General features: G+C 44.6%; 1 protein-coding gene across 3 annotated transcripts; it reads right to left on the reverse strand.

Annotated features, from left to right (window-relative positions):
* Positions 1-531: 531 nt before the first annotated feature.
* DRC5 (dynein regulatory complex subunit 5) lies at positions 532-20,400 on the reverse strand. 3 transcript variants are annotated; one of them, XM_073338521.1, is made up of 5 exons: positions 20,364-20,400; positions 10,508-10,784; positions 6,134-6,702; positions 4,185-4,634; positions 532-1,858 (listed from the first exon to the last, which is right to left on the reverse strand). In XM_073338521.1, exons 2-5 carry the CDS (start codon positions 10,689-10,691, stop codon positions 1,664-1,666), a joined length of 1,398 nt encoding a protein of 465 aa, XP_073194622.1. In that variant the 5' UTR covers positions 10,692-10,784; positions 20,364-20,400; the 3' UTR covers positions 532-1,663. The 3 variants fall into 3 exon arrangements, with proteins under 3 accessions (XP_073194622.1, XP_073194620.1, XP_073194619.1); XM_073338519.1 differs by lacking the exon at positions 20,364-20,400 and adding an exon at positions 19,868-19,937; XM_073338518.1 differs by lacking the exon at positions 20,364-20,400 and adding an exon at positions 19,860-19,935.
* Positions 20,401-21,839: the final 1,439 nt, after the last annotated feature.

The raw sequence follows: 21,839 nt of genomic DNA on the forward strand, positions 1-21,839 counted from the left end.
ATCACAATGCAAAGCACGTGTTTTGCAGTCACATATTAGAGAAGTTACCAACCCGCTTAGGATGTTGTTAATGAAGAATTTGTTCTACTAGTAAAGTTGACACAATCCTCTGGAAAATTATGGCTGAAAAATATCCTACACCACAAGTTTGAAACAAAGACAAGACAGAAATACAGGTGACTGGGTGAGCTAGAGTTCTCACTACCACTCACAAATACTCCATAAGCAATAAATTCATGTTACCTAAAGATTTGATTTTCCTCTACAGGTGGAAACAAAACATTGCCAAAGCTGTTGTTATCTAACGGTCCAAAACAATACTCACTTAAGGCAGCCCAGTTTACATTGTTTGTAGAATGCCCCATTATATATAATCTTTAGGTTCCAGGTCAAAGCTGATTTCTAGCCATAGCAAGTGCCTCAAACTCTCCCCAACTCCATTTTCACTGGGGATCAGCAAAGATAAGCACCTCACTGTGTGCTACATTGATGCAATCAAAATGTTTGGACTGAGAGAAAAAGTTTGCCCTAAATTCATGACTGTCTAATGCAAAACTCACATGTGATGACACCTGAACTAATTAGGTATTAGTAAATGAGCTCACTGAGCTTTACCTATTTACCAGGACACCAAAACAAGTTATAAGCAACAGGGTTCACTTACTCAGAACTTTGAGGATTAGCACTTGTTCTACAGACCCAGGACAATCCAGAATCTAACTATGGGTGAGGACAAGTTCATCCCACCTGTAAACTCATTCAAGTCAGTGGAGGTACACCAGGCATGAATTTGGCCCAATATGTACAATCTTCCTCTAGAACATGGCATCTGGTATGTAATGCATTAACTCTTCCCTCCTGCTTCAAAAAAACTGTTCTGTATACACTGGTTTCTCAACTCTGTTCATAACACAACCCACATTTTTAATACCCACACACAGTCTCTGTATCTCCCGTCACAGTCACATAACATCCAAACTGCAACTACCATTGCTCACCTGGAGAGGAAACATTTAGACCAGTAGTGAACATGGCTTGAGTTTTTTAATGCCATTTAGCAGCTGGAAACAAAGAAGGCCCCAACACCATGTGACAACTCGCCTCAGACTGCTAGTGGTCCATAGGCTACTGTAGTATGCCTATCATAGACTGCCAATTGATTTCATTGGTAAGAATAGTAGCCAATACAGTGGAATATGTATAATTCCCTGTTTTAGTTATTTTATTGTAAGAAAAAATAATTGAAAAGGTTATATAAAGAAAAACATTATTCTGAGACTAATTCCAGGAGATGAATTTTCAGGCCAGTCTGTGAGAGGTAGGAACTATGCTGAAATCACATCTGAGTGTAATCAGCCACACCTGGGGGTAATCAGCATGGTTCCCTATGGACAGGTGTCAACAGCACACAATCCAGCAGCACTGCTGCGATGGAGGAGTGAAGTCACATGGAAACCCTTGACCACACTGTGTGAAGGAGCCAGTGAGAAATCTCCTTAGGGATCCAACTGCCAGGTAGGGCCTAGGCCTTGACACCACGCTGTCTGTTACATTTTCTTACCCCTCCTGCAATCATGAATTAATATCATATGGCCACAGCTGCCCAATGAGGAAAGACATTTCATTTCAAAGGCTACAGTGGTAAATAAGGGCATGTGATAGGCTAATCCAGATCTGGGGATTTCTCTTCCAAGGAGTTTGACTGGTGAAAGGTTTTCAGACGGGCAATTTCCTGGTTAGCCTTCAGGGCTTGGTTAATGAGGTACTCGCTCTCTTGCCCCACCTCTGCCAGCCGCAGGTCAAATTCAGTCACGGTCTTGTTATCTGACATTCCTTCCAGCAGCTGCTTCCCACCATCCTGGAATCAGAAAGGAGATGGATGTGAAGTGCAGACCAGGGCAGGCTTGCTGCTTCATGTCCCCCAATCCCCAGAGTGCCTTTCACTGGCACTCACCTACTGCCTGCAAGTGGAGTAGGGGAGAAAGGAGCATGTGCATTTCCATCTCACATGTCCAAAGTAGGAGTACATGACAATAAGCAAAACATGGGGTATCTTATTTCTCGGCAAGACTGAAACGTTACTGGCAGGAAAACAGAAAGGGAGTGTAACCTTATGCAGTGCACACACTAATGGCTCCCTCTGGGTATCATGTCAGCAGTTCTCAGGCTCATGGCTGGTTAAGACTGAGATGATAACCTGACAGAGCCATGCTGGTGTATCTGGTCACCCATTCATCAGCTCACTGCTAGTTAATGTCAACACCAGCACAATTAGATATACCATTCCTACTCCAGCAAATGTCAAGAGAGGTCCACTCAGATAGCCTCCTTTTCAGAAACCATCTCCTGGGGACATCGGTGGTGAGGCAGAGCCTCCCACACAACTGAAGGTCAATTCACTGAGGAAATTCAAGCTGCGATGGAAAATTTGGCAGAGATCTTAGGAGTTCTAGAGCTTTGGGAGGCAGCTCACCTTGGTACCATTACCTACCTCACCTGTCAACACACTCCAGGGATTGGACCAACAGACGTTTCCTGGAGGTGTTGAATCTTAGCTATTGTCAATCAATATCTATCAGATACCAAATGAACATGCTGCTCCTACTAGGGTGACCAAATAGCCAGTGTAAATATTCAGGATGGGGGTGGGGGGATAATACGTGCCTATATAAGAAAAAGCCCCCAAAACTGGGACTGTCCCTATAAAATCAGGACATCTGGTCACCCTAGCTCCTACCCTCTGTGACCACTCCTCCTGCCCCCAGCCTCCCACTGCCTTTGACCTGCCTGAGAGAGGGCAGGAAGTGGGAAAGGAAAGGAAGGAGTCTACCTTTGAAATCAACAGGAATGCAGGTACATAACCAAGGCCTGAGTTTGGTGTGTCTCTAGTGGTTCGACCAGGGGCCTGGGAGTCACAACTCCTCGCTTGGAGTCCCATGTTGGGAGGGAAGTGTATCTAATGGTTACAACAGGGGGCTGGGAGTTAGGACTCCTTGGTTCTATTTCCAGCTCTACCACTGAACACTGTGACACCTCAGGCAAGTCACTTTCTCTGCCTGTGCCTCTGTTTCCTCCTCTGTAAAATGGAGACAATAATACTGATCCACTTCTCAGGGTGTTCTAGGGCTTCACTAATGAACATCTGCAAAGTGCTTTGAGACCCTTGGATGGAAGGTGCTAAGCATTAGGGTTATTATTTCCAAGGATAAACCTCAACCCTTTAGAACACCCTTTTCTCCTTCTATTATTATGTTCTAGCTCTTTCCTAGAGGCTAATAAGAATTAGAACCAATAAAATGCTTGCTGTCTTCAAAGCTCTTTAAAAACATTGGCTAATAAATTGTCAGCTCCCCCATGAGCTGGGCAGACAGGTACAGTAGGTTTTACTATTTCCATTTTACCAATGGGGAAACTGAGGCACAGAGCTTAGAGGCCATTTTCAAACATGGATGCCTAGATTTAGGATTCTTTGTTCACATGTAAAAAACTAAATAGAAGTGACCTGATTTTCAGAGAAGCTGAGCACCACCAGTGACTTGGATGAGATTTGTGAATGCCCACCAGTTTTGAAAATCAGGCCACTTGGATTTAAGAGTTGAATATTAGGCACACGGATATGAAAACTTTGGCCAAAGCCACATGGTGACTCAGTAGCAGAGCAGAGACTTACATAAATTCAGCAAGTGAGCCAGTTTTCTAACAACGCTGATCTATCGATACCAGCGGGAGATTATAAGGGTGATGCCTTCGTACCATGATGAAGCCATGATGGTCTCAGAAATGTTCCCTGAATTTCCTGGGCCTCTCTTTAACTTGGGAACAAAACTCTCAATTTCCTAAAGGCCAAATTCACAAAATACAAGATTCAACTTGAGGGTCTCATTATATATAAAGAGTGCAGGGAGTGTGAAACAATGTGGGATTCCTTTTTTAAGTGGTATTTGCTGTGACCTCAGCTTCTCTGCTGCCAATAATTTATAATAATCAAAGCAAGATCACCTTGGCAGTGTGTGAGATGGAGCTAAATTTGGCTCCTTGGTGAGGGGCAGCAGTCCGCAGACCAAAGAAGCTCTGCATCTGCTTTATGTCAAATCATCCAGACAGATGCTTAAGTTGGACTGCACTAGCTGCTGTAGGGGCAGTAGACGGAAGCAATTTCTCTTTTAGGCAGGAAAGCTGCTTACCAGCCCTATGTGGTTGCATGCAAGGTTGATGCTAGTCAGAGCTGTGTTCTGAGCAAGGACCTGGGAGAAAAGCGTAGCTGTCGGCTCTGACAACTCATTGCCTCCCAGATGGATAGATGTCAAGGTGGCATTAGTCAGCAGGGCATGGCCTATTGCCTGGCCACCCTCATCCTCAATGCAGTTGATGCGCAGGTTCAGAGAGGTCAGCGTAGAATTCTTGGCTAGGGCATGAGCAATAGCCTGGGCTCCTGGGGCCCGGATCCGGTTATTACACAGGTTGAGAATTTCTAGCTTGCTGTGGTTGATCAGTTTGCCAATGGCTCGTGCTCCCCGGTCCCTGATTAGATTGTGGGACAAGTCCAGCTCCACCAAGCATGGGTGATCTAACAAATTCCGTATCAGCATCCGGCTCTTTTCGTCATCCACTTTGCTCCGGCACAGCTTGAAGACCTGTGGAAGAAAAATATGGTCATGCTTGTTGGCACAGCAACTACCATCATTTTGGGAGGGATTTTGAAAAAGCCTAAATGAGTTAGGTGCCCAAATTCAACTGAAAGTCAAAGGGAATTGGGCACCTAACCTCCCTAGAGAGCAATGCCAAATCCATCTTAACTTCAAATTTAACAGCCACTGTTTGACCTCTAACTGAAATATAACAGTTACATGTTTGCAAGGTTCCCTAGTGGGGGCAGTCACAAAAGGGCCCCACAATGGGATCTCTGTGGCCATAGAAGAGCTCATTGCACCTAATGGTGGAAGGCAGTTGCAGAACCTGTCAATCCATCCAGAGAGTGAGGGGTCAGATTATTCTGCCTTTTCTCTGAATTGTGATGTGTCAATTAGTTACACTCCAGAATTAGTTAACTCTAGAATAGGGTTCCCAGGGAGGCTGTGGAATCCCCATCATTGGAGGTTTTCAGAAGAGGTTGGACAAACACCTGTCAGGGATGGCTTAAGTTTACTTGGTCCTGCCTCAGCACAGGGGACTGGACTTGACTTCTTGAGGTTCCTCCCAGCCCTACCTGTCTATGATTTTGTGGGGCAGAATCTCTGTACTGGAATAACCACGGAGTTGAGGGTTACACTATTGTCCAGAGAGAAGCATCGTCCGTGCTGGGAGTTCTAACATCTCCACACGGTGTTTTGGGGTGTCTGTGCTGCTGTGTGACGTCCTGTCACATTTTTATCTTTAAGTAACATATTGCATGTATTTGCTCGTGAAAGTTAAGAGACTGGCCTAACAAAGAACTGGCTCCCTTTGCTTATCCCCATCCAGGATTGTGCAGGAAGGTGCAGCAGGACTGCTCCTTCCCTCCTGATCTACAGAGAACACATTTTATATGGGGGGAGGGGGTTGCTCACGTTAGTAAGACACAGGCCTTACTGAACCTCACACAACACATGATAACAAACAGCACCTAGCAGGATATTAAATTACAGGCCACCAAGTTAGTATCATTTCAAACATGAAGTTAGATAGGCACTGCAAAGGGGAAAGGCCCTGCCCTTAGCTAGCAGACAGCCTGGCTTGAGGGGGAAAGGACGCTTCACATCTTGACTTTCCACTCACTTGGCCAAATTCAAACCTGGTGCAGGCAGCCCTATCAATTTCAACAAATACAGACTTGCTTATACCCGCTCTTAATGTTTCCCATTGTGTGGCATCAAATGCATTTCAAATACTCTACCAGTTTTTGTGATTTGGCTTTGGCCCCTACATGTTACAGTGAATTGCATCCTATGAATATACTTAGGCACCAAATTAGAAAATTTGCCTAAGACGGTCAAATTATTTGAGTCAAACATTTGGAAGCCATCCACTGGACTGGGCAGACTAATGGTGAGCAGCAGGTAAAACTGGTCTCTTGGCTCTTTGCAAGGGTACTCTGTCCCTGTTTTAGTTTATCCTTTAAAATATAAATGTTAAAAAATCAGTTTGGGCAAGTTACTTTCAAGGTGTGGCACTTCTTGAAAGCATTGGCCAGAGAGCAACAGTCCTGATACGTAAAGTCAAAGAGGCTCCACTCGAAGTTCATGCCACAGTCTTTCACACCATACGTCAGATGCAGCTCTTCTAGGTGAGAGAGGGCAGCAGTGAGCACTCCTAGGTCATAGTGATGCATGCAGAATTCATCGACCCCAACATCACTCCCAGAATCGGACATGTCATCCTCTTCCTTATTCTGATCCAGCTTCACTGGTGGGAGGAACTGATCGATTTCCAGCTTCCTCACATACTCCTTGCAAAGTGGGATGACCTCCAGGACTTGACTGGGGTCGGTTGTGTTAGGGATGAAGTACTTCAGGATGTTCTCCAGGTGGCGTTCAAAGAACATCCGCTTCCAGCTGCCCCCGTAGCGGGAGACATCACACACCGCCCATCGCTCAGTACAGCACCTCTTCCAGTAGCCTTCGTCACTGATCAGGTTGGCGGTCACTGTAAGGGGCAGGCCTGTGGAAATCCTGTCCAGCACCTTCCTTTGGTGCTCTGGCAGGAGATAGTCCACGACAGGATTCTCTGTAGGGAATAATGAAGAGGAGAAGTTACTCCCAAAAAGCATTCTGAATCTGAGGGGCGGGTATGTTCACTAATCCAGTCCCCCTAGAAATATTATGGTGAGTAATATTTTAACCCAGACCTATTGACATAAGTTTTTTACCATTTGGCAATCATTGATTTTATATGCTGTTTGGGAATAGCATCTGTTAATTGTGCTCCCTTCTGCTACTCCCATAGTACCACACCAAAAAAATATTGTCGGTCCTACATAAACTGTGGATAGTGATTTTGTATTTTTATTTTTAGGTGGTGGACTTCTTGTTGTCTAAATAGATATTTAATGGAAAATTCTGCTCTAGTACACCAAGGTAAATCCAGAATAACATCACTAATGTGAATGGAGTTGCTCTGGATTTACACCAGTATATGTGACAGCAGAATTTGGCTCATTGTTTAGAGAACTTCCCCATAGGATGATAACCTTTTAAAGGAGAAAATTTTGGGTCTGGGTTCTTTAGATGTTCTTTATAAAACTTCTCTTGGCTTTGCACCATTGTATATTCTACTAAAAGTTACCCACTTTTTGCCCACCAAGCACTCTCTATCTCCTCCTTCAAACCTACCTTATTCAGAAAAATGTTCCCTTCTCCTCCAGTAATCTCTCTTCAACCCTCTGCCTTGAACCTCTGTCCTATCTCTCATCTCATCTCACTGACACTGGAAGCTCTCTGGGGACAGGGAATTTCTATAGTGCCATATACATTTACAGCACTATATACCTGATTTTTATTAATTATCATCACCATGGAATCATAGAGACTAAAAACAGAGAGACCTGTCTGCACATGGAAAATCTTATTCTGAGAAGCAAAGCTGGGTTCCTACTTTCTCTCTCTACTAAAGATATCTACATAAGAAGAGCGCTGTGGCTTTGCTCGGAGACTTCTTCCAGTATTCCCTCCATTTCCTCCCACATACTAACATGCTTACATTGCAGTGACCCTCTCTTAGTCAAACCCTTTCTGAGGCCTTCAATACCACTTTTCCGAGTCGGGCAGAGAGCATCACTGAAGTTATTGACATAAACTGTGAAAGTATAGATCATTGTTGCAACCAGGGTCCTATGGTTGCACCAGTTCTTGTCCAGAGAAGGCCAAGAGGGATGTCTATGGAAAGGTTGTAGTTTGCTGGTTATGATTATGCTGTCTGTATGTGTCAAGGTTCCTTCCCCACTCTGAACGCTAGGGTACAGATGTGGGGACCTGCATGAAAACCTCCTAAACTTACTTTTGCCAGCTTAGGTTAAAACTTCCCCAAGGTACAGACTATTTTACCCTTTGCCCTTGGACTTTCGCTGCCACCACCAAACGTCTAACACTGGTATTATTATTATTAGGAAACAGTTTGTTTGGAAATGTCTGTCCCCGCAAAATCCTCCCAAATCTTACTCCCTTTTTTCTGGGGAAGGTTGATAAAAATCCTCACCAATTTGCATAGGTGACCACAGACCCAAACCCTTGAATCTTAAGAACAATGAAAAAAGCATTCAGTTTCTTAAAAGAAGAATTTTAATAGAAGAAAAAGTAAAAAAAGAATCACCTCTGTAAAATCAGGATGGTAAATACCTTACAGGGTAATTAGATTCAAAACATAGAGAATCCCTCTAGGCAAAACCTTAAGTTACAAAAAGACACAAAAACAGGAATATCCATTCCATTCAGCACAGCTTATTTTCTCAGCCATTTAAACAAACAGAATCTAATGCATATCTAGCTAGATTACTTACTAAGTTCTAAGACTCCATTCCTGTTCTGTCCCCGGCAAAAGCATCACACAGACAGACCCAGACCCTTTGTTTCTCCCCCCCTCCAGCTTTGAAAGTATCTTGTCTCCTCATTGGTCATTGTGGTCAGGTGCCAGCGAGGTTATCCTAGCTTCTTAACCCTTTACAGGTGAAAGGGTTTTTCCTCTGGCCAGGAGGGATTTTAAAGGTGTTTACCCTTCCCTTTATATTTATGACAGTATGTGTTCATCATTTTTGTGTCTGAAGTTATGAATATTGGCTATGTACTTGTTTGATTCTAAGTAGCCTCAGTGAAGCATTTGGTCAGCTTCCTGAGAAAGGACTATTCTCAGTAAGTGCCCCATCAAGAAACACTTAACTATCAGTGGACTTTGGGAGATGCTAATCCACATCTCAGCTTTCTTGGGAACGTTCAAACTAACATGTAAATTAAGGCATCGGCCTGCAAAAAGAGGAATCATCCATAGACATGTGACTTGCCAAGGTGGCTACAGACTTCATCTTGTTGTTGTGATTTTGCACAGGCAAATAAAGGGGTTTCCACCCACGACAGGGAATATAAAAGGCCCTGGAAACCCCTCCAGTTTGTCTTCAGCTGGCTCAAAAGATAGCCTCTCCACTCCAAAGAGATGCCTGAAAGAAACTGGAACAAAGGATAGTAACTACGGGGGCGTGAATGATTGCTGGACCCAGACTAGGAAGGACTCTAGTCTGTGAAAGAAGCTTATTGGAACATCTCTGAGGGTGAGATTTACTTGCATTTAGTTTCCTACTGTATTAGGCTTCGACTTGCGTGTTTTTATTTTATTTTGCTTGGTAATTTACTTTGTTCTGTCTGTTATTATTGGAACCATCCTCTACTTTTTATATTTAATAAAATTACTTTTTACTTATTAATTAAACCAGAGCAAGTAATTAATACCTGGGGGAAGCAAACAGCTGTGCATATCTCTCTATCAGTGTTATAAAGGGCGAACAATTTATGAGTTTACCCTGTATAAGCTTTATACAGAGTAAAATGAATTTATTTGGGGTTTGGCTCCCATTGGGAACTGGATATCTGGGTGTTGGAGACAGGAGCACTTCTTAAGCTGTTTTCAGTTAAGTCTGCAGCTTGTGGGAAACGTGGTTCAGACCTGGGTCTGTGTTTGTAGCAGGTTGGCGTGTCTGACTCAACAAGACAGGGTACTGAAGTCCCAAGTTGCCAGGGAAAATGGGCTCAGAGGTAGTCTCAGCACATCAGGTGGCAGTCCCAAGGTGGTTTCTGTGACCCAATCCGTCACAATCACTGAGGATCCAAGGAAGTTACTCCTTTTCCAGACTCACTGGGCTCCCAGATCCAGGCAGCTTAGGACCCAAACTCTGAACCCTAACCTGGCAGCATGTTAGACTAGCAGCCTTGCTATTTCTTAGCAATTCATCTGGTCCAGATGCACACTCTCCACCTGAGGATGTCATCATTCTTGGGTTGTAACATCACAGCTGATTGCTGTGGAAATGTTAGTGAAATCATAAGTTTATATCCCACACCCTTCATACATTACTTGTATTCTTCAACTGGGGCAGGGAATAGTTCTACCTGTCTGTACAGCACCCAGCACAATGGGACCCATCCTGACCAGGCCCCTGGATGGTACTGTAATGTGTGAGATGACAAAGAGCAGAGAAATCTGACTTCAGTGGTCAAGGTAAAAGCTGATATAGTGAGTCCAAGCAGGGCATGGAGGGAAACTGAAGAGCAGCCTGACAGATATGATGGGCTGAGTTCAGGGCAGCTTCCCACTCTGCACAGTAGTCCCAGTGCGCCAAATTCATCGCCCATGTAACTCAATGGAAGCCAATGGAGTTACATAGACACGTCTAGCTATTGAGCAGCAGGAGAGATTTTTTCCTCTGCCCACTCTCTTTCCCTTTCTTTGACACTCAGCAGGACAGAGAACACAGTGTGAGCCGGCTCCACAACCCAAGGTAGAACAATGCAGTCCACAGGACTGCTGTGGGGAAGGGACCATGGCTTACTTTCAAAGTTGCTGACGATGTGCTGGAGGCAGAGCTCACTGAGTTGTGGAACAATGGCCAGGGACCACTCAGGATCCTCAGCAATGATCCGTCGCATGCGTCGGGGGTTGGCTGCAGGGTTCACCGCTGATGTTTTCAATGTGGGAGAGGCCACATTCATGTCTCCAGAAACTGGCTCCTGCATCCTCACATGCTAAGCTGACCCTACCCCCGTAGACGAAACAGAAGGAAAGTCTGCATCAGGACAGTATCACCAGCACATTTCCAGCCATGATTCCTGGTGGAAAAAAAAAAAGTTTAAGAAAGGGCCAATAATTGGAGCCTCTCACTGGTACTAATAAAAACAACAAAAACAAAATGTTGGCACTCCCATGACATCACTCTGCACACTTTGGATACCCTTTTCTGCTACTCTTTGTCTGTCTTGTCTATTTTAGATTGTAAGCTCTTCAGGGCAGGGACTTTCTATTGCTCTTATGTTTATACAGCACCTAGCACAATGGGGGCATTGTGTAATAAACATAATAAATAATACAATGGTATTGCTATAAAGAGCTATTAACGCTTTAGAGGTTAAAGCTCATTGCAACTGTATTAATTTATATCTGCAATTTTTTTCACTGCCCTTCCCCATTGCCTTCTATCCGAGGATTTCAGTGCTCTTTACGAACATTTGTTAACTGGAGCTTCAACACCCTGTGAGAGGAGTCAGTGTGATGGGGCAGACAGGCCCCATATTAGCAACGAGGAGGTAAAGGAGAGCCTGTGGACCTAGTTGACCTCACCCTGCTATACCTGCAGCCAATGTCAGTCTTTCTGGGCCTGTTATCCCATCCATCAAATGGAACTGGAACAGAATAGACTGCCAGTGCCCTCCTCTACCCACTATGTCTCTAAAGACCAACACTCTCTTTTTTTTCCTTTTGAGGGTCAAATTTGCCAGTTTCCTTTTCCCTATCCCCCCATAGCTCTCTGCCTTGTAAAGAGTAATGCAGAAACTCCCGGTGAGGGACATGACAAAGAACAGACTAGGAAACAAGGTACCTTCATTTCTCTAAGATAGATACTCCTGTCTCCCTTTCCTGATTCAGCATTGCCAATGGCCGTAATTTATACTAATGGACGATTTAGATTTGTGGGGGTCTGAGACAAGTGACATACCTTCTAATCAGGAGCTGAGAGGTAGGTCCAGATCTTTATTTACACTTTGGAGCCCAGTTTGACATGGAACTTAAGGCTACTCTAGAAATGAGCACTAGATCATGACAAGATGTTCATCCAAAAAGACCCTCCAATAATATCCTACAAAGAAGCCTGCAGCCATGTAAAATCGTACGCCCCAATGTCCCTCCCCACACCTTTCTGCTGAGCCTCGCTTTGATTCCATGCATCATTTTCCCTTAAAGGGAGAGAAGCAGATGCTGCTACACAGATCAAGCTCATTATTTCTTTCCCCTTTGTGAGACTGCTCCATCTTCCTTTATAGCACTGATATGTGCTGGCTCAGCCAGTTCTAGTCCCTGTTTCTTTGAAACCTTTGTAGTAGGTTTTGACAGTCCTCTGATCCCCCAAACTGTCTGTGGACATTATTATAAAACAACCTGCTAAGAAGGAAGAGAGAAGCTCTATGAAATACTAAGAAGAACTAGAGAAGCAAAGAGAAATGATTTGTGTTGTATTGCAGAGACAGTCAGCAAAAGCTTCTTCATATGTATTCACAGCACACAGCAGGTTCTACAGGACAGTGACCTGCTAATATGCTGGTGGGGAATCGGCGATGAGGGATAAGGTTATGGTAGATAGTTATTGGGCTTTAGACTCATAGACTTGAAGATCAGAAGGGACCATTGTGATCATCTAGTCTGACCTCTGCACATTGCGCTCCTGAAATAGACCCCAACCTCTGAGTTACTGAAGTCCTCCAATCATGGTTTAAAGACTTCAAAGTTACAGAAGATTCACCATTTACATTCGTTTAAACCTGAAAGTGACATGTGCCCCATGCTGCAGAGGAAGGCGAAAACCCCCAGGGTCTCTGCCAATCTGACCTGGGTGAAAATTCCTTCCCCACCTCCAAAATGGCAGTCAGACCCTGAGCATGTGGGCAAGACCCAGGCGAATACCTGGGAAAGAATTCTCTGTAGTAACTCAGAGCCCTCCCTATCTAGTGTCCCATCTCCAGTTGTTGGGGATTTTTGCTAATGGCAGTCGCTGATGGACCACATGCCATTGTAGGCAGTCCCATCATACCATCCCCTCCATAAACTTATCAAGCTGAGTCTTGAAGCCAGATAGGTTTTTTGCCACTGTTGTTCCCCTCGGAAGGCTGTTCCAGAACTGCACCCCTCTGATGGGTAGAAACCTTTGTCTAATTTCAAGCCTAAACTTGTTGATGGCCAGTTTACAGTGAAGGAGAGAAGACAGAGAGCAGCCTAAGATGGTGGGGAGGTCAGGTTTTCTGGTATGGTGGGGGAATTAGCATAGGGATATCTATGGACGTGGCAGTGAAAAGGTTGAAAGGAGGAGGAACATACACCGAGGAGGAAGGGAAACCACACCAAAAGGGGGTGAGGGGAAATGGGGGGAGGCAACCAGAATATTCAGAAATGAAGAGTAAGTAGTGGTGAAACAGAACTATTTCTTCAACGAGCTCTGAATACAGAAAGGAAGTTTCCAAGGGTGTTCAGAGACAGCTAACCAGAACTGTGGGGAAAAAGAGAAGGGGCCAGATTCTCAGCTGGCATAAATCAGTGTAGCTCCATTGTCTGCAATGGATTTACACCACCTGAAAATCTGGCTTTAGGGACTAAAGAACTCAGGTGGCATTGCTATCTTATTGAAGAGGACACACTATTGGGACAAGTGACCTTTCTCTACCTACTGCTTTCTTAAAGGTGTCAGGTACTTCTACACTTCCCAAGCCAATTGCAGTTTCCTGTGGCTACTGACAGCTTTCCTTACATTCCTGGAGCAGTCCCAGAAAGGCTGGCACTTAGAAACTGAAGCACAGCATAGATGGCCTAGAGTTACTTCATGGTCATGTCCCAGAAAATGGTTTGAGTGTCAATTTACTAATGGCACAGTGACTATGTGGAATGATTTTAGAGACCAACTAAACAAAGCCACATTGCATATTCCATTTCCAGGGCAATGAAATTGGGGAAAGGTATAATTCCTAAATCCCTCATTAGGTAATATGAATCCTGCACTAATCAATAAATAGATCATTGTAATCTGTGAAGTTTGTAACCTAGAGTCTTACAGATATTTAAAAAACAAACTACACCATCCCCAAGATACCAGCACCATTCTCCCATGTGACCACATAACCAAATTGTTTTCACCCTTGTCCTCCCAATGCTACAGCACCTCCCTTAGCTTAGACTGCAAACTCCCTGTGACAGGAATACTGTTTTCCACTGAATGCATCCAATGAAGTGCGCTGTAGCTCACAAAAGCTTATGCTCAAATAAATTTGTTACTCTCTAAGGTGCCACAAGTACTCCTTTTCTTTTTGCAGATACAGACTAACACGGCTGCTTCTCTGAAACCTGTCTTTATTTGGTTTTGTAAAGCAAGGTAAGTAACTAAATAATAATCAGCCAAGAGTGACCAAATTGCAGCCTGTAGGCCAAATCAGGGGCGGTGGAATGGCAGGTGGTTAGCGCCCACACAGTGGAAATACTGTGGGGCCTGATCTATGTTTCCACCCCTGCGAGTCATTCCCTGTAAACTGTTTCAGAGTAACAGCCGTGTTAGTCTGTATTCGCAAAAAGAAAAGGAGTACTTGTGGCACCTTAGAGACTAACCAATTTATTTGAGCATGAGCTTTCGTGAAGTGAGCTGTAGCTCACGAAAGCTCATGCTCAAATAAATTGGTTAGTCTCTAAGGTGCCACAAGTACTCCTTTTCTTCCTGTAAACTGTGTGCATGCATGCGGGGCAGAGGAGCTGAGGTAGCTGCTGTGGCGCTGAGGAGCAAGTCACTACTACACCCCATCCTCTCTCTCACACTCCAAGTATTCCCTGCTGCCACTCTGACCTCTCCCTGTTGCCTCTGACTCTTCCCACTCCCCATGCAGAAGCACCTCCACCCTCTCCCCTCATTCAAAGTAGCTTCTGCTGCCTCTGGGCCAAATGCAGTACATAAGTGCCCTCAGATTTAACAGAGCTGTGGCCTGTGGAATCTATGTCCCAGGATGCTATGTTCTGTTTTGATCTGAGTGGTGATGTGAATTAAATAGATCTTGGGTCAGTCTGCATTAGGAAAAGAGATTAAGGTTAGCTCGGGGTTAGGTAACACATGTCATCTAAATAAACCTAACCTCAGTCTCTTTTCCTAATCTAGACAAATCCCCCATGTGATGCTGCACAGTAGTAATCATACAGCCACTAGACTGGACCCCTATGTTTCTATCATTGGTTCGATACAAAATATGTTTCTCTCTGTTTCCAGTTCTCCATTGTTCCTACTTAGCATTCAGTGTGAACATGAATATAGCAGGAGCGAGGTTGTTATGGGATGATAATTATTCCACAAAGGTGTTTGAATCAACTCAAAGGCTCCAAGGTGTTGTAGAGTGCCAAGTCTGACGCTGAGTCATTGATCACACTGAATCAGTTCACACAACCTTTGGCATGGTAATCATATACCCCTGCTCCTGTTCAATGGCATGGTTTTCTGGATGCTTCCAGTCCAGACACAAATCCCTTCGTGAAATGGCTTCTTTCGCTGATTTGGGCTCATGTACCCCTATATCTTGGCTTTAGGAATCTGAGACAGAAAACTATAGCTGATGTGGCAAACAAATTCCAGCAGCTGAGTTTGCGTCGCATATATTTAAACATTTGGATGGATGGATGGATGGATGGATGGATGGATGGATACTCAAAAGCAAATTACAACTTCTTCACTGCAGAGGATGTGAGGGAGATTCCCACACCTGAGCCATTCTTTTTAGATGATAAATCAGAGGAACTGCCCTAGATTGAGGTGTCAGTAGAGGAGGTTTTGGAACAAATGTATAAGAATAATATGTCTCCAGGACCAGATGCTATTCAGCCAAGAATTCTGAAGGAGCTCAAATATGAAATTGTGGAACTCCGAACTGCGATATATAACCTATTGCATAAATCAGCCTCTGTAGCGGATGACTGGTGGATAACTAATGTAACGCTGATTTTTAAAAAAGGCTCCAGAGGTGATCCTGGCAATTACAGGCTAGTAAGCATAACTTCAGTACCAGGCAAATTGGTTGAAACTATAGTAAAGAACAGAACAATCAAACATATAGATGAACACATACGTTGGGGAAGAGTCAACATGGCTTTTGTAAAGGGAAATCATGCCTCACCAATCTACTAGAATTCTTTGAGGGTGTCAACAAACATGTGGTCAAGGATGATCCAATCGATGTGTACTTGGACCTCCAGAAAGCCTTTGATGATGTCCCTCATCAAAAGCTCATAAGCAAAGTAAGCAGTCATGGGATAAGAAGAAAGGTCCTCTCATGGACTGGTTAAAAGACAGGAAACAAAGAGTAGGAATAAATGGTCAGTTTTCACAGTGGACAGAGGTAAACAGCAGGGTTCCCCAAGGATCTGTACTGGTACCAGTGCTGTTCAACATATTGAGAAAGGATCTGGAAAAGGGGGTAAACAGTGAGGTGGCAAAGTTTGCAGATGATACAAAATTAAGATAGTTAAGTCCTAAGCTGACAGTGAAGAAGTTACAAAGGGATCTCTCAAAATTGGGTGATTGGGCAACAAAATGGCAGATAAAATTCAATGTTGATAAAGTGAAAAGTAATGCACGTTGGAAAACATAATCCCAACTATAAACGAATATAAAAACGCATATAAAAACGCAAAAAACGCAAAAAAAAAATGCATATAAAACGAATGGGTCTAAAATTAGCTGTTACCACTTAAGAAAGAGATCTTGGCGTCATTGTGGTTAGTTCTCTGAAAACACCTGCTCAAAGTACAATGGCTGTCAAAAATCTAACCGAACATTTGGAACCATTAGGAAAGGGATAGATAATAAGACAGAAAATATCGTGACACTGTATATATCCATGGTACACCCACAGCTTGAATACTGCATGCAGTTCTGGTCACCCCATGCTAAAAAAGATATACTAGAACTGGAAAAAGTTCAAAGAAGGGCAACAAATATGATTAGGGATATGGAACAGCTTCCATAGGAGGAGAAATTAAAAAGACTGGGACTGTTCATCTTAGAAAAGAGATCACTGAAGGGGGATATGATATTTATAAAATCATCAACGGTGTGGAGAAAGTAAATAAGGAAGTGTCATTTACCCCTTCACATAACATAAGAACTAGGGGTCGCCCAATTAAAATTAATAGGCAGTACTTCTTCACACAATGCAGTTAGTCTGTGGAACTCATTGCCAGGGGACGTTGTGAAAGCCAAATATATAACTGTGTTCAAAAAAGAATTAGATAAGTTAATGGAGGGTAGGTCCCATCACAACATTATCGATAAGCCAAGAATAGTCAATAAAAGTAATGCATGCTCCTTTCCATCTACTCTACACTTAAATCACCTACAATACAAAGGTTTTATTAATGATATGCAATGAAATTGGACAGGTAGTAAATTCCCAAGCTATTTTACTTATGCACAGATTAAGGCAATTTGCCTTTCTGCATAAAACTACTAAAAAGACCTATTTCCTCCGGTGGTAAATAATTCCACCCAATGATTCCAGGTTAGATTGCTATCATTCTAGCTTCTTCAAGGCATGAAGTAAGAAATAAGGAAGTCTGCTCAAAGAGAAAGGTTTCTGGCTTTTGTGCCTGATCCAGTGCCACTGAAGTCAACGTAAAGAATCCCATTGACTTCACAGGGCCCCCTGACAGCAATTAGTCAGTCCAAGAAATGGATTAAACATAAAGCCCCTGTCAGCACTAGAGCTCATAAATGTATCTGAAACTATTTCAAGCAATTACAGCCCAACAGAGTTTGCACCCACATTTAAGTCCTGTCTACCCAGAATTTTAGGGAGTTTGCTCACCATTGCTCTAGCACTGTGGAAACACTGGCTAAGCTGCAGGTGTTTTTACTATCACAATATCTAGATCTGCTCTGAGCAGGACTGGATGACAGTAGTAAATACACCTAAGCTCTGTCTAGCATTCTCACCACTGCTACCACCAGTGAAACTCCACCAGTGGTGAATTATGGGAGCTATTTTTGCCAATGTATGTTATATTTGTATTAAGCAACTATGCTGTTGACTTCTAGGATGTAATGTGTATAGCATGGCTCTCAATTTTTTATACACTCACATGCACACCCATATATACTGCACAAAGAAAGCGTGCTAGCTACAGTCATGTTGGAAAACAGCTGTCAAGTTCAGATCTGGCAGAATTAGCTTTGCCATCCATTTGCTAACATGGTTATTTACATGAACAGAATAACAAACTATGCCAGGGACAAAATTATCTTCTATATCGCCTTTTACTTAAGGTGCCCTGAGTCATCACCAACGTATCAGACACTCCTCAGTGATGGAAGTCATTGTGTTTAAGAAGTAACACCTCAAGAAAGGTAGCTGCTTGGGAATTCACCACCACCTGTGACAACACTTGCCAGTCAGCAGTGGCAGGCACTGTCTTGTCAACCCTTGAAGGGGCACTTTATGTGGCAGTAATTGTGAGAAAGGTGACATCCAAGATGGGAATACACAGATATATGGAGTCAACAGAGAGGCAAGGAGAATATCCAGCCACTTCCAAAAACGTCAGTGCTTGCTCAATCAAGTCAAATCTAGCTCTAGCAACGTCCTGAACTAGCAATGACTTTATCCTCTTTCCTCTCCATCAAGCTGTTCTCTAGACTCCCAATAAAAGTTAATTGGTCACTTAATTTTAATAATTAATTAAAACAATACTTTGCCCTTCTTTAGCTCCTTCCATCCAAGGATCTCAATGTACTTTAACAATCAGTTAATTTAATCACCCATTGAGGTAGGCAAAATAATTTCCAGATTTTACAGTTGGGGGTAATGGGGTACAGCGAGGGGAAGTGACTTGCCTGGCTCATACAGGAAGCCCATGACAATACTACGAATAGAACTTATTTCTAAATTCCCAGGCCTTTGCTTTAACAACCAGAACATGATCCCTTCTCCTCACTAATGACTTGCTGGCATTCCTTTCTATATTGTAAATGTCAGGGTCCTTAAAGGTGAACTGAAGGGCTTTCTATCTGCCAAGATCTGACTTCAAGCCCTCACAGTTCTGTTTCTCCTATAACTGCAGATAGCATTACTAGCACCAGAAGCTGAAAAATGCTATTTTAGGAGTTAGTGATGTGATCAGCTCCAGCAGAGGAAAAAAGAAACTGAGGGCCTCAATGCAGATTTTGGGAAGTAAGCAAAGGCAGAAATGATTTTCAAATCAAGTATTTTAAAAAGTATTCTCCCTAAGTTCTTACACTGAGCCTTCTCCATGGTATTGGAGTCCCAATTTGCAACAGAACCTCACTAATTTGTACTAATGACAGGCCCATGTGTGATTACCAAATGTTGAAAATTAAAGAGTAGGCAACCAAACACAATTTAAAGAAATCATACTTAAAGCATCACATAATATGCTTTATCATGTCTTTTGACAAGCATAATTTAGTACTGATTAATAAGAGTAATATGCCAGAGCATGCTAGCATACTGACTGTGGTATATTTTGTAAAAGAAATGAAGTCTTAGTAATAGACCTCACTACAGCATGACCTCTTCTGTTAAACACCCACTGAAAGTTGGGATGAGGGTTTTTTAAATGACAAGTATCCAGTTTGTGAATTAGCAGACTCTGTGAGGTTATTACTTATAGGCATTTGGCAGCGTGCTCCAGACAAATACAGGCAGTCCCTGTCCAAGGAGTTGACAGCACAAAGCCCCTGTATTTCCCTAAGTGGGTATAACCCGGCTAGGGAAGAAACTCCCTAAATTTCCTCTGTAAGGAATTGTTCAGCTGGCTGAGGGGGAGAGCTGGGGGGGGGCCGCAACCAGCCCTGGCTCCCCTCCAGACCCACATGGATTTCTAGGCATTCACTGCAGGGTGGAGCCCTCTGCCACCAGCTCTAGGGCCCATTCCCTGACCAACTCGAGCTCCTGGTCAGGGACGTCACCCCGACCTCGGGAAACCTCTGGGCGGGGGCAGGAAACCCCAGCCCCGGGGCGGGGCGGATCTGAGTGAGCTAGTACACCTGCTGCTCCTCCCCCCCGCCCCGAGTCTGGAGGCGCCCCGCTTCCGCCCCAGCCAGCCCCCGCCACCCCCGTGTGTGCGGGGGGGGGGGGAGCTCTCCCCTCTGACCCTACCCTCTCACCGCCTCCCGGTGGGCGCCGCCTCGGGCTGCTCTGGCCTGGCAGGCCGGACCCGGCCGCGGTTGCTGGGGAAGCGGCCCGTTGTCAAGGGCGGGGCCGCGGGGGGGGGGGGAGGATTCCGAGGGCGGAAGCGAGGCTGCCCCGCAGTGCCGCGGGCGGGGGCAGTCCCAGAGTTTGGGGGCTCGCGTGCCCTGCCCCCCCCAAGTGCAGAGCCGCCCCAGAGCCACGCACAGGTCTGGTCAGCGGCCCCGCAGGCGGAGGGGTCACCCCCTCCCCCGCGCGCCCCAACATTTGCAGCAGTCAGCCGCCCCGGCGGCACAAGCCCTGGCTCAAGCCTCGGCTACACGCACAAGTTGCAAGGCTTAGTTAGGCAGGTTACGCTGTCCCGAGACAGCCAGAGCAATGCAGACCCCGAGTGTGGCTGGTGTGAAGGTGCTCACGGTGGTAATGGGGTTGTTAGAGGTACAAAAAAACTGAGATATCTGGGCTGATCCTGACCTTATGCACTGGCCAGCTGGCAGTGCCTGCAGAGCTCCCTGGCAGATTTCTTGGGACAACTTCCTCAAAAAAGGGAGGATCCTGGGAAAACCTGGACAGGTAGCAACCCTAACCCTAACAGCTATGCCCATTCAGGAAGGGGAATAAACTACACTAGTATAAGGTAGATTTATATTAATATAAGTGTTCACACTAGGGGTATATTGGTACAACAATAGCAGTAAAACAAATTGCATCCCAAACCAACAGCTGTGTAAAAGCTGTGTGAAGACCAGGCCTTAGCCCTGGTCTACAGGACAAACTTATGTCAGTATAACTATGTTGCTCAGACAGGTGGAAAACCACACCCAGAGTGACATAGTTATACTGACTTAACTCCCAGTGTAAACAGTGCTATGTTGGCAGGAGGGCTTCTGTCAACCTAGCTTCTGCCTCTTGGGGAGGGATGGGGAGTACCTACACTGGCGGGAGAAGCTCTCCCATTGGTGTAGGTAGTGTCTTCACTAAGCATTACAGCAGCGCAACTGCACAGATCCAGCTGCAGTGCTGTAAGTGCAGACAAGCCCCGAGTCTCTAGAGACCCCTTCCACCCCATGCACAGATGACACTCAGAGCACTACTGTCGGGCTCCAGAGGAAACTGCATCCAGCTCTGAGCTGTTGTGGGTAATGTTTAGATGCTGGAGGTCTGATTGTCCATTGGCCTGGCCCTCGCATATTCATTACATCTGGCAAAGTGGGTGTAACACATTGCTGTTCGGATTTGGTAATGTTTGATATGCACTTTGCACTGGTGTAAATGACTATGCAAGGTGCAGGGCAATGGAGAATCAGGCCTCAAGAGCTTGAGGGAGATGGGAGGGGAGGGAAGTGGAGTGGGAGGGAGTGGGATCTGGAAGAATCCCTCCCCCATCACCTCTCGGGTCCCAGTGAAGCCCAGACAGTTTATTCTGAAAATTGTCTCTGGAAAGGATCTGGATTCTGGGACGTTGATCTAAGTTCTTATGTGCAACAAGGAGCCTTCACCCCAGCAAGGCACTGGCCTACAGTAGCCCCCTCAGGGTGTTGGCCTAGAACCCACCTGAGACAATCGAAAAGCTAGCTGTGGTAACTGCTGCAGTTTTCCAGACATCCCAGAAAGATCTTTCTCTGGAGAGCTTAACAAACACTATACTCAGAAGGATGAATTCTTTGCTGTGCTGAGAGATTTTGTTCTGGCTTCACTGTTTGGTTTGTAACCCTTTCGGTTACTGCAGCTACTTATCATTTGTTAGAGGTACACTGTCAACTTGAATTTTCTGGAATTGGCTAATTCCAAACAGTCATCTTTTCTGATAGAGTCCCCTTTAAATGGTGTGTCCCAAAAAAATATTCCTAAGAAACAAACTAATTATTTGCTGTTGCTGATGTTTAGGAAGGTCTTTTAGGCAGGTCAGAGGATACTGCCAAACAGGCCCAGATCCACTCCCCCAGCCCA

Source organism: Lepidochelys kempii, chromosome 3 (assembly GCF_965140265.1).
Source record: "Lepidochelys kempii isolate rLepKem1 chromosome 3, rLepKem1.hap2, whole genome shotgun sequence".
Classification (NCBI taxonomy): Eukaryota; Metazoa; Chordata; order Testudines; family Cheloniidae; genus Lepidochelys; species Lepidochelys kempii.

Coding starts and splice junctions, on each gene's coding strand:
- DRC5 (XM_073338521.1), bottom strand. CDS start 10,691: ATGCAGGAGCCAGTTTCTGGAGACATGAATGTGGCCTCTCCCACATTG. Junction 4,635..6,133: donor AGAAGTGCCACACCTTGAAA/GTAACTTGCCCA, acceptor TTTCTTCCACAG/GTCTTCAAGCTGTGCCGGAG. Junction 1,859..4,184: donor CATGCAACCACATAGGGCTG/GTAAGCAGCTTT, acceptor TTCTGATTCCAG/GATGGTGGGAAGCAGCTGCT.